The 13062-nt window shown below is 39.6% G+C and overlaps 1 protein-coding gene across 9 annotated transcripts in view; it reads right to left on the reverse strand.

Moving 5' to 3' along the window:
- pde4dip (phosphodiesterase 4D interacting protein) overlaps window positions 1-13062 on the reverse strand; it is a 74699-nt gene that overhangs the window by 10062 nt on the left and 51575 nt on the right. For 8 of the 9 annotated variants that reach the window (XM_073811393.1, XM_073811394.1, XM_073811395.1 and 5 more), the window contains 15 exons: window positions 12782-12874; window positions 12558-12695; window positions 12277-12456; window positions 11998-12192; window positions 11608-11886; window positions 10756-10875; window positions 10559-10628; window positions 8342-8466; window positions 7205-7374; window positions 6989-7121; window positions 6548-6719; window positions 6349-6465; window positions 5752-6187; window positions 5207-5442; window positions 3739-3793 (listed from right to left, as the gene is read on the reverse strand). In XM_073811393.1, the coding sequence (XP_073667494.1) occupies window positions 3739-3793; window positions 5207-5442; window positions 5752-6187; window positions 6349-6465; window positions 6548-6719; window positions 6989-7121; window positions 7205-7374; window positions 8342-8466; window positions 10559-10628; window positions 10756-10875; window positions 11608-11886; window positions 11998-12192; window positions 12277-12456; window positions 12558-12695; window positions 12782-12874 (2519 nt within the window). The remainder of the gene's footprint in view (window positions 1-3738; window positions 3794-5206; window positions 5443-5751; window positions 6188-6348; window positions 6466-6547; window positions 6720-6988; window positions 7122-7204; window positions 7375-8341; window positions 8467-10558; window positions 10629-10755; window positions 10876-11607; window positions 11887-11997; window positions 12193-12276; window positions 12457-12557; window positions 12696-12781; window positions 12875-13062) is intronic. The other variant, XM_073811388.1, reaches the window with a different exon arrangement.

A 13062-nucleotide genomic window follows, 5' to 3' on the forward strand; every position in this document is an offset into this window, starting at 1 on the left:
TTACAGGTATTATTTATGCAATTATAGATGAACGGAGGTCTTACAAGATTGGAATGACATGAGGGTGGGTCATTAATGACATTATTTTCATTTTTGGGTGAACTATCCCTTTAAAAACTAAATGAAAAAAGATGTATGTTGCGTGCATTTCCCTAAAGCCTAAATTAAATATTTGGGAATATATATTTTTATATTTAATTGGGTACTTTGATAGGGTTAAAATACGTAGGCCTTGATGTACCCAAACCTTTGGCCGTACGTCACAAAAGCGTCAGCTCGCCCTGCCAGCCACGACAACAAAACAAACGGAGAAGTGAAGATGAAAGACGAGGTGCAGGAGAAATTAAGGTCGGGAATTTGTGAATAGATAATACAAACGCTTATGTATAAAGATTAAAATGCAATAATATATTCGTTTACATTACAAATGCCTAGTATGTCTATTTTAATGTTCGCTGGTAAGGGGTGGAGCGAGTTGTAAAAATAGATACAATGGTGTGGGGAGTGACAAGTATTTCATAAAAGCGGGACCCGCAGGTTGGAAAATACCCGACCCGCGCATAACTAACACCAAAGGTGCTCTTTGGAACATAAAAATGTATTTGTCTCAGCACTGAAATGCACAAATTTTTGTTTTCCAAAAAAAAACATAGTCAGCATTTGTACTTGCACATCTAGACCTCAGAAACCCCCACAGTATATAATAATTTATATCCAACAAAAATAAAAAATAAAATCCACAGGAGCTACCAGACAAAGTGACGAACAAATAAACCGCTCAACTTTGCTCTATTCCATACCCAACAACTAAAGCAACTATCCCCAAAAGTTTTTTCTCATATATAGGCCTACTGGAAAATTCTATCTACAAAAGTAAACCTTTAAAACCCTACTGACAATTAAAACTCTTACTTCTCCATCTGTCTGTGCAGTTGTTTCTTTAAAACTGACAATTCCCTCTTCTGCACCTGCCATTCCCACAGTGAAAAGGAAAAGAGCGATTCACGGTATATGGGGCTGTTTTTGGACAACATGGACCTCCACAGTGGGGCCATGGTCTCACGTCCAACCTGACCACCTGCGCTCCCCTGGGACCCGGTTATAGTCACTTCATCTCCACCTCCAGTATTCAATGCCGACTGAGGAACGCAGAGCAGCAGATCGGGGGCCACCGATCTGGCCGCCGGCGTAGCGTCCGTCAGCTGGATCTCCGTTGTAACTGAACCGTGATCATTCACGTAATAAGATCTGGGGGGTTGCCCGGATAGCGTGGATTAGTGGGGGAGGAGTTGGGAATCTCCAACAGGCAGACAGCAAAGCAAATCCCTAGATTACACAAAGTGCCGATTTCCAGAAAGTACTCCGTTTGTCCAATCCCCAACGGAGAGTTTTACTAGATACACATCCACAAAAATGCAGAAACAGTGATGTCCAGCATAGTACGTCTCCTATTTAGGTCCTTCTTTTAAGAACAATCCAAAGCCTTGAAAAATTAACCTTCACAAAGCTTGCTGAAATTCCTAACGTCTTGATTAAAAAAAAAATTGAATGTTCAGAGTGTACTTCTCTTTAGAAACCAGTCCCTTTGGAGTCCTCTATTTATTCCCAAAAGAGGAAAAGGCTAATCAAGAGTGTCTTCCTGAAACGTGACGTCCTTCCCCATGAGCTCCCAAACACAACAAACACAAAGTGTGTGTCTGGATCCTTGCCATCGGGCTGATGTGTTCCTCTACGCATAAATGGGTACTACAGTCAAAAGAGAAACATCCGTTCTGCAGTGATCAAACATAAAGCATGTTCAACCTTTTACGTAATTTTGAAATCAGTCAACCTTAAAAAAAAGAAAGATTTTTTGGAAAAAAAACAGAAAGGCAAAGTATAACGTCTGTACTGATTTTGTAAGTAATATTTCACGTTCATAACATCCTTACTGATAAAACCTGATCCAGCACCGTATCCAATAAATGTCCAAATGACAAAAAAAGAAAACACAGGGGAATCCTTTTCCACGTGTAAGTTAATACTGATGTTTCCCTCCTCTTTTGCCGTTCAGTCACATGGTCTTTCATGCTGTCTTCTGTATCTTTTCGTTGCACTCTCTCTTTCTTCCTCTCTCTCTTTCTCTTCAACTGCCTCTGACCTATTTCACTCCTGAGGTTTTAATAACTTAACCTGATTAGTGCACTCAACACCCAATCCAAAGCCTGGTGCTCACAGCACGACAACCAACCACACGACGGCTCCGTCCCATGGCAAACGTTTATGGGAGATCACATTAAACCAATGCAAATCTCTCTCAATTACAAGCTCCAACTAAATGAGCAGATGGGCGACAAAATACAGTTAAGTCCAGCCATGCATCTGGTTGACAATCTGTGCACTCTCTCTCTTTGCAATCTCACAAAAAACAGATACATTTCCACACAGAGAATTTACAAGCTAGAAATCAATGCTGTCTGTGTGCTTCCCTTATCATGGCTATGTATGATGAAATGTGACCCTGGACCACAAAACCAGTCGTAGGGGTCAATTTTTGAAATTGATATTTATCCTGGAAAACAAGACAAAATACTAGTTAAGACATTTTAGTATGATTCTCATAATTCTTCTTCGTGTACGTCTTCATCTTTTGCTACGGACTCAAGTGAAGCCACATGATGGTAAAACAAAAATAGATATAGCAGTGAATGGGTTCTTATTTGCTTTATTTGGTATTACAAAAAAATATTCTCTCTCTCCACATCTCTGTTTAATACACAAACACATGACCCTGTTCATAGGCAGACTGCGCAAATCTTTCCAGCTCATGCGTGCCTAACCGGTGACTGCCTCCCAATACAATGCACGGTTGACTGGAAAAATTAGGGTCATATCCTATCCTCTGAGGCTGCTGGGGGGATGGAGTGCTGGAATGGGGTCATAAATGTCCCATGCGTTCTGAACGCTCAAGAGACTACAGCCCTAGAACCAGCGGTGACATTATTGTAGCCAACTCCTGACAGTTTACATTGGCATAAGCTTCCAGCATTACTGATCTGGGCCCGCAGGCCAAAGTCAAATATGTGCACTTCATGAAAGTAATGAAATAATGAAAGAAAGCTTTCTTCTTTATGGCATTAGAAAATAAAAAACTAAGTGAATTCTGCAAACAAATTACGATAAACAAAAATTTGCTTATACTCTCAAGGTTGTTTTTAGTTTATGAAGTCAAACCCCCTCAACCTCACACGTGTCAACAAAATGTTTAAAGAATGTTTGTAAAGGTCACTGACGTGAGCATGTCTCATTACTAAAATGATCACATTGATCAGAGATTTACAACACAGACCAAATGTTTCCATGATGCTGACTGGGTGAGAAACTCATCACAGCTGATGTCTGTATCAATACAAAGGCACAAGGCTCTGCGGTCATTCAATTTAACCAGACCAGCATAAAACATGCTACTAATGTAACTGAACACCATGAGACTGAATTGAGAATTTAGACAAATGCTGAGTTAAGACACTGCTCAAATTACATAGGAAATGATTGTATCACTACAGTAGGGCAATAAAAAGCGAAGATCAATCAACGTGACGGCATATGCTGTGGTCATCATACGTTCTGGCTGACAACAATCAATATTATCTTAAGGCTGATTGAAAAGAATATGAGAGGAGTGTGTGTGTGTATGTGTGTGTGTGCGTGCGTGCGTGCGTGCAAGTCTGTCGGTCTGTCTGTGTTCAGTTGACTCACCGTATTGCAAGCAGTTCATGGCCCGACTTATCATCTGGAAGTTCAGAGTGATCACCTGTAGCAATAAAACATTTTAATGCAATATTATTCTTTAAGAAAGGTGCATCGGTGAATGTATCGGTGCACGTGTCTGAGCATGTATATCGGTGCATGTGTCAGTGCATGTGCATGTATCGGTTGCGTTCCTCTGTTTATCAGTGCATGTGTCTGTGCATGTATTAATACATGTATCAGTGCATGTCTCTGTGCATGTATCGGATGTGTTCTTCTGTGTAATGGTGCATGTGTCTGTGCATATATCGGTTGCGTTCTTCTGTGTATCAGTGCATGTGTCTGTGCATCTATTAGTGCATGTTTCGGTACATGTATCAGTGCATGTATATGTGCATGTATCGGTACACGTATCAGTGCATGTATCGGTGCATGTATCAGTGCATGTGTCTGTGCATGTTTCTGTGCATGTGTTTGTGCATGTATCGGTACATGTATCATGTGTCTGTGCATGTATTGTATACGTTCTTCTGTACAATGGTGCATATATTGGTTGCATTCTTCTGTGTATCAGTGCATGTGTCTGTGCATATATCAGTGCATGTGTCTGTGCATGTATCGGTACATGTTTCAGTGCATGTATTAGTGCATGTTTCAGTGCATGTATCTGTGCATTTGTCTGTGCATGTATTGGTGCATGTATCAATACATTTATCAGAGCATTTGTCTGTGCATGTATTGGTACATGTATCAGTGCATGTGTCTGTGCATGTACCGCTACATGTATCGGTACATGTATCAGTGCATGTGTCTGTGCATGTATTGTATGCGTACTTCTGTACAATGGTGCATATATTGGTTGCGTTCTTCTGTGTATCAGTGCATATGTCTGTGCATATATCAGTGCATGTGTCTGTGCATGTATCGGTACATGTTTCAGTGCATGTATGGGTGCATGTATCAGTGCATGTTTCAGTGCATGTATCTGTGCATGTTTCAGTGCATGTGTCTGTGCATGTGTCTGTGCATGTTTCAGTGCATGTTTCAGTGCATGTATCGGTACATGTATCAGTGTATGTATCGGTACATGTATCAGTGCATGAATCGGTGCCTGTTTCAGTGCATGTGTCTGTGCATGTATTGTATGCGTTCTTCTGTGTATCAGTGCATGCATCTGTGCATGTATCGGATGTGCTTTTCTGTGCAATGGTGCCTATATCGTTTGCTTTCTTCTGTGTATCAGTGCATGTGTCTGTGCATATATCAGTGCACGTGTCTGTGCATGTATCGGTACATGTATAAGTGCATGTATTGGTACATGTATCAGTGCATGTGTCTGTGCATATATCGGTACATGTTTCAGTGCATGCATCGGTGCATGTATTGGTGAATGTGTCCGTGCATGTATCAGTGCATCTATCTGTGCATGTATAGGATGTGTTCTTCTGTGTATCTGTGCATATATCAGTGTACTTACGGCCGCTGATCTTGGTGTTGACTCTCTGGGCAAGCGAGATGCTCTGAGACAGCTGGTCTCTGAAGCTCTGGCCCATGTAGTAATCAATATCATTGGAGCGCAGCAACTCTTCAAAGACCTTAGTGGTGTCTCCCAGGTGCTGAGTCAGAATGTGGCAGATGCCACGGCCCTCCCTCATCTTCTGACGCAGGTGAGACAGCTCACGGGCCTGCGCTTGGATCAGCGTGTCAAACTTACTGCATGAGGGCCAGAAAAAGTAACATTTACATATCCATCTCGCTTAATGAAAATAAAAATTCTGTCTTAAAAACAAAAAGTAATTGTTTATTCATCTTCATGTTCTTCAAGTGTTTTCATTTCTACATTTTCTTTAAGACCCCTCTGTCTTAACCACTTCTCAAAACTTAAACATGTTTCTGTATCCTTTAATTGTGCAAGAAAAAAGCAAGATAAACATTCATACAGGTTCGGAACAATATTTGGTTGAGTAAATGATGATTGTACCGTTTTAGTTAACTCTTCAATTTGCACAGACTATCACTTACCCTGTTTGCCAGTTTCCAGATTTGCCATCTTCTGCATGACCTTTACTCTTCCTGAGCTGTTCTTCCAGTGACGTCACACGAGAGACCAGCTCCTGCAGCCCTCTGTCCTGCTTGGGCTGGCGGGGAAGAGACCCAAATCCGTCTGACGACTGCCAGCCCTCGTCCTCCTCAGCTGTGCTCTGTGCCTCAAAGTTCTCCAAGCCCCAGTTGACCTTACGGGGAGTACTGCCCGCGGTGTGATCACGAGTTTGGGCCTGCAAGTTACGAATCAGAGCCTGAGATCGAGACAGCTGACTTCGCAGGTCCTCGACTAACTGCTGCAGATGGGTCACGTCCTGGTCCTTCTTCCCAGAGTGCAGAGGGGCAGAAGCTCCCCACCATTGAGATGCTCCATCACGATAGGACAGAGATGTGCACAGCTCCAGGTCATCAAACTCTGCAGTGGAGAAAAACACTTATAAATGATTAGCATATAACTGATGAAATTCACTGTATTCAAACAAACAGCGTTAGAAATAGATCCAATTCATTCTTAGTGAATTTCCCCTTTTGATTTTAACATGTTAACGCCCCCTGGTGGTCACAAAAGTAAGTCACCTGGGCTACTGGCGTCTTCTCTCTCCACCTCGTTCTCACTGCGACCACAGGTCTCGTAGCCCATATCCTGAAGGTCCACCTGGATCTGCTTATTGTGCTGCTGTACTGATGTTTCCGCTAAACAAAACAGGACGGAGAGGAACGTCAGGAACCGAGCCAGTCCAGGTGAGGCTTTGCTTTTAAATCGTATGATACTCACTGAGCATCTCTCTATAGTCTTTGATTTGCTCGGCTTGGGCTTGAACTGTTGCTTCTGATACCATGAGTCTCTCCTGAAGCTCTTTGGTCTCCTGCTGCACCTGCTCAAGGTCAGACTTCAGACGTACTGTCTGGTCCTTTAATGGATTCCGTCCAGATTTAGACTCATTACACTGAAACACACACACACACAGTGGGGTCCACAAGACTGAAACCACTAAAAAAGAAGCTACTGTTAAAATATATATAGTACCGGTCAAAACCTTTGTAAACAAAAATACAGTTTTTCTTTCTTTCATTAGAAAACTAAAATTTTTGTTAAAACATCCATCTCAAGGTGAGACCTCCAGAAGCTTCTTTACATTTTGATACACAATAAAAACATTATTTATAACATGATACAAATGACCAAATTTGTCTTATCTTTATAAGGCCAACTTACCCCCATACCAGCTGCATGCTCGAAATGTACATCAGACCCATCTGGTATGATCTTCTGATCGCTCTCAGATCTTCCTCTGATCATCGTACTCCTGAGCTCCTCGTTCTCCGAGCGCAAAGTAAACAATGCCTTCCTATTTCAGGAAATATACAAATATTAAGCACTTTGATTGACTTTCATGTTTTAAGTACGCGTTTGGTGTCTGAATAACTGTACCTCATCTGAGAGAGAGATGAAAAACCACTCTTCTCCAGCTGGGATTTGAGCTCCATCAGTTCTCTTTCTACCACGCCCTTCTGCTCCACCAGCAGCTTGACCTCGGCCAGCCCCTGACCCTCGACTACAGCATCCTGACAACCTTGAAGTCCTCTGTGCTGATCACAGCTCTGTAAAAAGAAGAAGACTGCGATTAGGCAATGTACTGTATTGTATAGCATAGTACAGTGCATAACTATATACTGTAATAACAGCAGATTAGGGTATTAGTATATAGAATAGGGTTGTCAAATGATTCATCCTGATTAATCGCATACAAAATAAAAGTTTGTATTTGCATACTATGTATGTGTGTGTACTGTGTGTATATACACATTTATGTATGAATTTAAGAAACATTCACATGTGTATATACAGTAGGCTACTGTGCAAAAGTATTAGGTCACTACCACCAGACTTGTTGTTTTAGAAGTTTTATGTCCATCCATATTTATTTTTCAATCTATTTTATTAAGATACAAACAGAAAATACAGGAAATATGTACAAAAAAATTATTTTCAGGACTAATGTCTTCTTTAGGCATCGTCTGTGTTTAGTGTGACCTCTCTTGGCACTAAACACATCTTGAGCGTTTTTGAGCAGAATGAAGTAAAATACTAATTTCTTTAAAATTAGAAATTAGGATTTTATTTTATTTAGGTTTAAGAGATCCTGCAGTTTCCTTCTATTGCTCAAGTGAAAGGGGAGTTTACTCTTAAAACTTGACACATCAGTTTACACTTTTATACAGTTTTTAATACTATATACACATTTCCTGTATTTTCTGGAAGTTTTCTATTAAAGAGACTGAGAAACAATTATATATGATCACTATTACATTGCAAAAACAACTAATCTAATTCTAAGACTTTTGCACAGTACTGTATATATATTTATTTATATTTTAAATTATATATAAATAAAAAAAATGCAAACACTTACTTTTATTTTGTATGCAATTTATCAAGGTTACTTGTTTGACAGCACTAATGTACAAGATCATGTACTATGGCGCTGTATAGTATAAGGTTGTTTGAATGCTGCAGTAAAATGATGATCTGGTATAGTATAGTATAGTATACAGCAGTTCGCCCTACCTGCATGCAGAGCAAAGACTGAGCAGTCAGTTTAGAGATTTCCTCATCTTCAGCACTGTCTGCAAACTCACTGTTGCATTCTTCATCCTCCTCCTCCTCTTCTTCATCATCATCTAAGATGAAACCTGGAGAAAATATGTGGCACTGTCAGTACAGAAACACACCTAACCGCATTTACACACAGACATTGTGCTCTGACTGTTGCATGTATCTCTATGGAGACTAGTGAACATAAAACTCAAATGAGGCTCGTCTTACTAACAGCAGGCTCTTTTATATGAGTAGGTTGATTTTTTAAACTATTTCAGGATAATTTTGACTCTCAGTAGCAAAAAGCAAGTGTGCAAAAAAAGGCAGAAGTAATTTTCTAGATAATTTTCTGGCAGCATGGTTACGTTATTGCACAAGTTAATGTTGTGTAGGTTAAATTTTGTGGTACATTAAACTTTTTTCCTGCTTATATGACAATAACAAGGCTTAGAAAATAAGAATGCACTTATATTTATTCTAAATAAATTCAGTTATCATTAACATCCCAGTTGTATGTATAAGTATGTTGACAAATCAATGCTTTCATATTAATGGCAAATTGCATTTATTTAAGAATGATGAGCAGAGAAATGCAAGGGTCATTTAGTGTTTTCTGAAAAGCTTTAAGAATTTTAAGTGTGGGTCAAGAGCATTTAAAAAGCTTTCTTCTTGGCATTATTTTGGGATAATCTCTATTGTGTATGGGCATGTTAAGGATTTTGTCATTTTTGAGCACCCTTGCAGGCTCTCCTGATTTTGCCATGTGGTTGATGTCCTCAGGGCAACATTATGTTGACCCTGGACAACATCTCAATTAACCAATCAGATTTCAGAAGTTTTGTTTGTTTAAAGTTTAAGATTACAACCAGGATCAGCTGCTTCTACACTGAAAAATAATAACGGCTGCATTTACTTAAAAATATAATGCATAATTTTTGCATCCATTTTTTTATTACATGGAGTAAAACTTCAAGTAAAAGTGGATGCAAAAATGATGCACTATATTTTTAAGTAAATTCAGCGTATATTTTTTTTTACAGACCATTGTTTTTCACTTATCATTTCCCTTTGATTTTATGGTTCAGTTATGGTTAGTGGCACTTGCATGTGGGGGTAAATTGTGCTTGTGACTTTAAAAAGATGCCGAAGAAGAGAAAGAGGGTAACTTATTTTTCACCTCAAGTATTTTTCAATAAATAATTTACTGAGAGTCAAAATAATCCGGGTAAAGACATACAAAAAGTATTCATTTTATATAAGAAAGCAGACTAAACAATCATTTCTCTGACTTGCAAATGTTCATAAATGCATCTGTTAGGCAGCAACACAATGTATGCAACTCACTTGGTATAAGTGCATTACAAACCTCACGTCCTGTTACTTTGCATGCCGATGAACAATGCTGTTATTATACATTAGGCTAAAGGCTATATAATGGCTTCTATTAAATAACAATTATAAATAAAGCCCTGGCAATGAAACAGTCCTGTTTAAGTAATACAGTCATGCACACATGCTATCTAAATATATTGAATAGATAAATGTTGTCTACAGTCTAAAGTGAACACAGTGACTAAAATATAATAGAATTTTTGGTACAGAATGAATATATTAATGTTGTTTTGCTTTTATAAATTGCAGTTAATTAGATGACAACAATGGCATATATTAGTAAAAATTAGACAAAAACTTAATTACAAAAAATTTTCTAGGTTAAAAACAAAGTATCACATACTGTAAAAACCTCATGCGCACAGGTAAGTGAAAGCACAAACTAGTTAAACATAACATTATTAGAATCCTACAATCATTTCAAACACCCTAGTGAAATAATTCATAAGCACTCAAATATTATTATTACTTATTTGTGACTGTGAAACACAAGCTAAAGTGTCATAACCTATTATAAGATTGCAATCTTTGACATGATCAATATTAAAGATATCAAGGTTATATTTTCACAGAATGTTCTTTGCATTACATAAGATGATTTTTTTGTGAAAAACAGTAAATCACGAAATATGACTTTGCTCGGTTTTCACAGCCTGGGTCACAGTTAAGCTTTTCTTCATATCCGAACATGCTCGTCTAGCTAGCAAAATATTAATTCAATGCAATGATCAAAGCATCAGTGTTCCTCTGCAGCCTGGGAGGACACATTACAGACCAAACTTCAGCCCAGCCCACCTCCAAATTCAGCAAGAGGTTTGGCTGCATGTCCCGTATCCATGGACACCGATGGATCCAACACAGCCTGCTTAAAAAACAAGCAAACAGTACATATACGAAAATTGGAAACGGTGCAGACATATCATTTATTTATTAATTTGCCAAATTCATTGCAAATTTGTATGGGAGTCCTTTTTATAGATGCCTTGACTTACCTTGTGATTAATGCAGTTGGGCTCCTGTTGTCCAACTCTCTCTTTTAGCTCCTGTAGTTCTTGGCTCAAGCGCTCGACCAATGGCAAATCCGAAGGTTCCACGAATTGCATTTGTAAGTCCTAAAAAATGAACTTTACTAAATATATTGTCTATCGCCTCTAAAATGTAATGTATAATCATATGTGACCCTGAACCACAAAACCAGTCAGAAGTTGCATGGGTATATTGGTAGCAATAGCCAACAATACATTGTATGGGTCAAAATTATAGATTTTTTATGCTAAAAATCATTAGGATTTTAAAGGAAAACACCACCGTTTTTCAATATTTTACTATTTTCTTACCTCAACTTAGATTAATTAATGCATACCTATCTTTTTTCAATGCGTACATTTAATCTTGGTACAGTGCATTGTGAATGTGTTAGCATTTAGCCTAGCCCCATTTATTCCTTAGGATCCAAACAGGGATGAATTTTGAAGCCACCAAACACTTCCCTGTTTTCCCTATTTAAAGACTGTTACATAAGTAGTTACACAAGTAAGTATGGTGGCACAAAATAAAACGTGCCGATTTTTTAAGCTGATAAAAAATGAGAACTATATTGTATGGCAGAAGAGCACTATGCAGCACTTCAACCTTGGGCGCCATAATATTGACGGAAGCTTGAGCGTGAGTGATGATGTTACTGCACGTAAAAGTCGAAGATTTTCAAATAGTTGTATCTCAGCCAAATATTGTCCTATCCTAACAAACCATACATCAATAGAAAGTTTATTCAGCTTTAATTAAGACCCTTAAGACTGGTTTTGTGGTCAATGTTCACATATACCCAAGACCAGCTCACAAACCTTTATGATTTCCTCCTTAACGTTGACGGTCCTAGCCAAGGCCTCTAGATCTGAAGCCTGGGCCTGAAGTTGATCTTGGTTGGATATCAAGGTACAGCGCAGGGTGGTCAGCTGATCCTGGGCCTCTCTTTCTCTGCGCAGAGCCAGCTGGAGCTCATCGCGGAGCGTCTGTGTGTCATCGAGGATCGACCGAGGGCTCGTTGACCCAAGCTGTTTGCGTAGCTCCTGCAAGCGAGAGGTCTGCTCGACCATCACCTGATCCACACGCTCAGCAGAATCCTAGGAGATACGGTGTTATAGATGAACACATATATTATCACATATTATTATAGCATCTCTTATAATAATACTGATAGTACTGCAGTTTGGAGATAAGTGACGGGATGTTACCTTGATGTACTGCTCTCTGGCATTGAGGGCGTTTAGCAGATCCTGGACCTGTTGGTGGTGCTCTTGAGTCTGCCTGTTGCAGTCCGACAACAGCTCTTGAAACAAACGCTCCTTCAGCTGCAGACGAGACTTGAGCTCTTCGGACACCTCGCCGGACGGGACCGACACCTTACTAAGCAGAACCGCAGTCATCCCCTGCAGGAAAACAGTTGTATTGATATTTGATCTGAAGGTATTTATTAATTTGTGTTTTACAATATAAAAAAATAATGTGTTTACCTCCACCTCTTTGGTACGTGTGTGCAAGGACGTCTGCAGCTGGCCGATGAGATTGTCTCTCTCTCTTAGACTGCACATGTATGACTCCTCTCTTTCTCGCTGACTAAACTGAGCGCTACGCCAGGCCTCAGAAACCTGCTCGAGCTCCAAACCTTTACCACGTAGCAACATCTCCAGACTCTGTAAAAACACGTCATACTTGAATTCATGTCAAAATACTTCATACCGATGATCTGGTAATGATAAGCAGTTTTAGTTGCATGTAAGTGTGACATCAGTACCGTGATGGTTTCCTCATTGTTGGACAGCACACACTGAAGTTTCTCCAGGTCTCTGTCTTTCTCTCTCAGCACCAGATGCAATTTTCGCACCTCGTCGTCTTTCTGTTCGACGCACGCAAACTTCTCATCTATCACTCGCTGAGACGACAGCAAGCAAGGTACTGTTAAACACTTGTTATGCTGTATATTTAACAAAACGGTTTGTGACGTCTGTGGGTATTTACCTCCAACGCTCTGTCTCTTTCCTGAATGCGTTGTTTGAGCTTGTGAAGGAGGTTGTCTCTGTTTGCAGCTGGCTCAGTCACCTCATTGTAGTCCTGTCCAAAGATTGTACATAGAAACAAGAGATTAATATTCTTACCGTGGGTTCACACCAACCGTGTTTGAGGCGTCAAATTCGCGTCTAACGAGTTTAGTTTGCTGTTTGAACATTTTGTGTTTACTCGCTTCATTTGCGCGTGAAATTCTAGTCATCGAGACATTCACGTGGAAATTCACTTTATGG

Source organism: Paramisgurnus dabryanus, chromosome 12 (assembly GCF_030506205.2).
Source record: "Paramisgurnus dabryanus chromosome 12, PD_genome_1.1, whole genome shotgun sequence".
In the NCBI taxonomy this organism is placed as follows: domain Eukaryota; kingdom Metazoa; phylum Chordata; class Actinopteri; order Cypriniformes; family Cobitidae; genus Paramisgurnus; species Paramisgurnus dabryanus.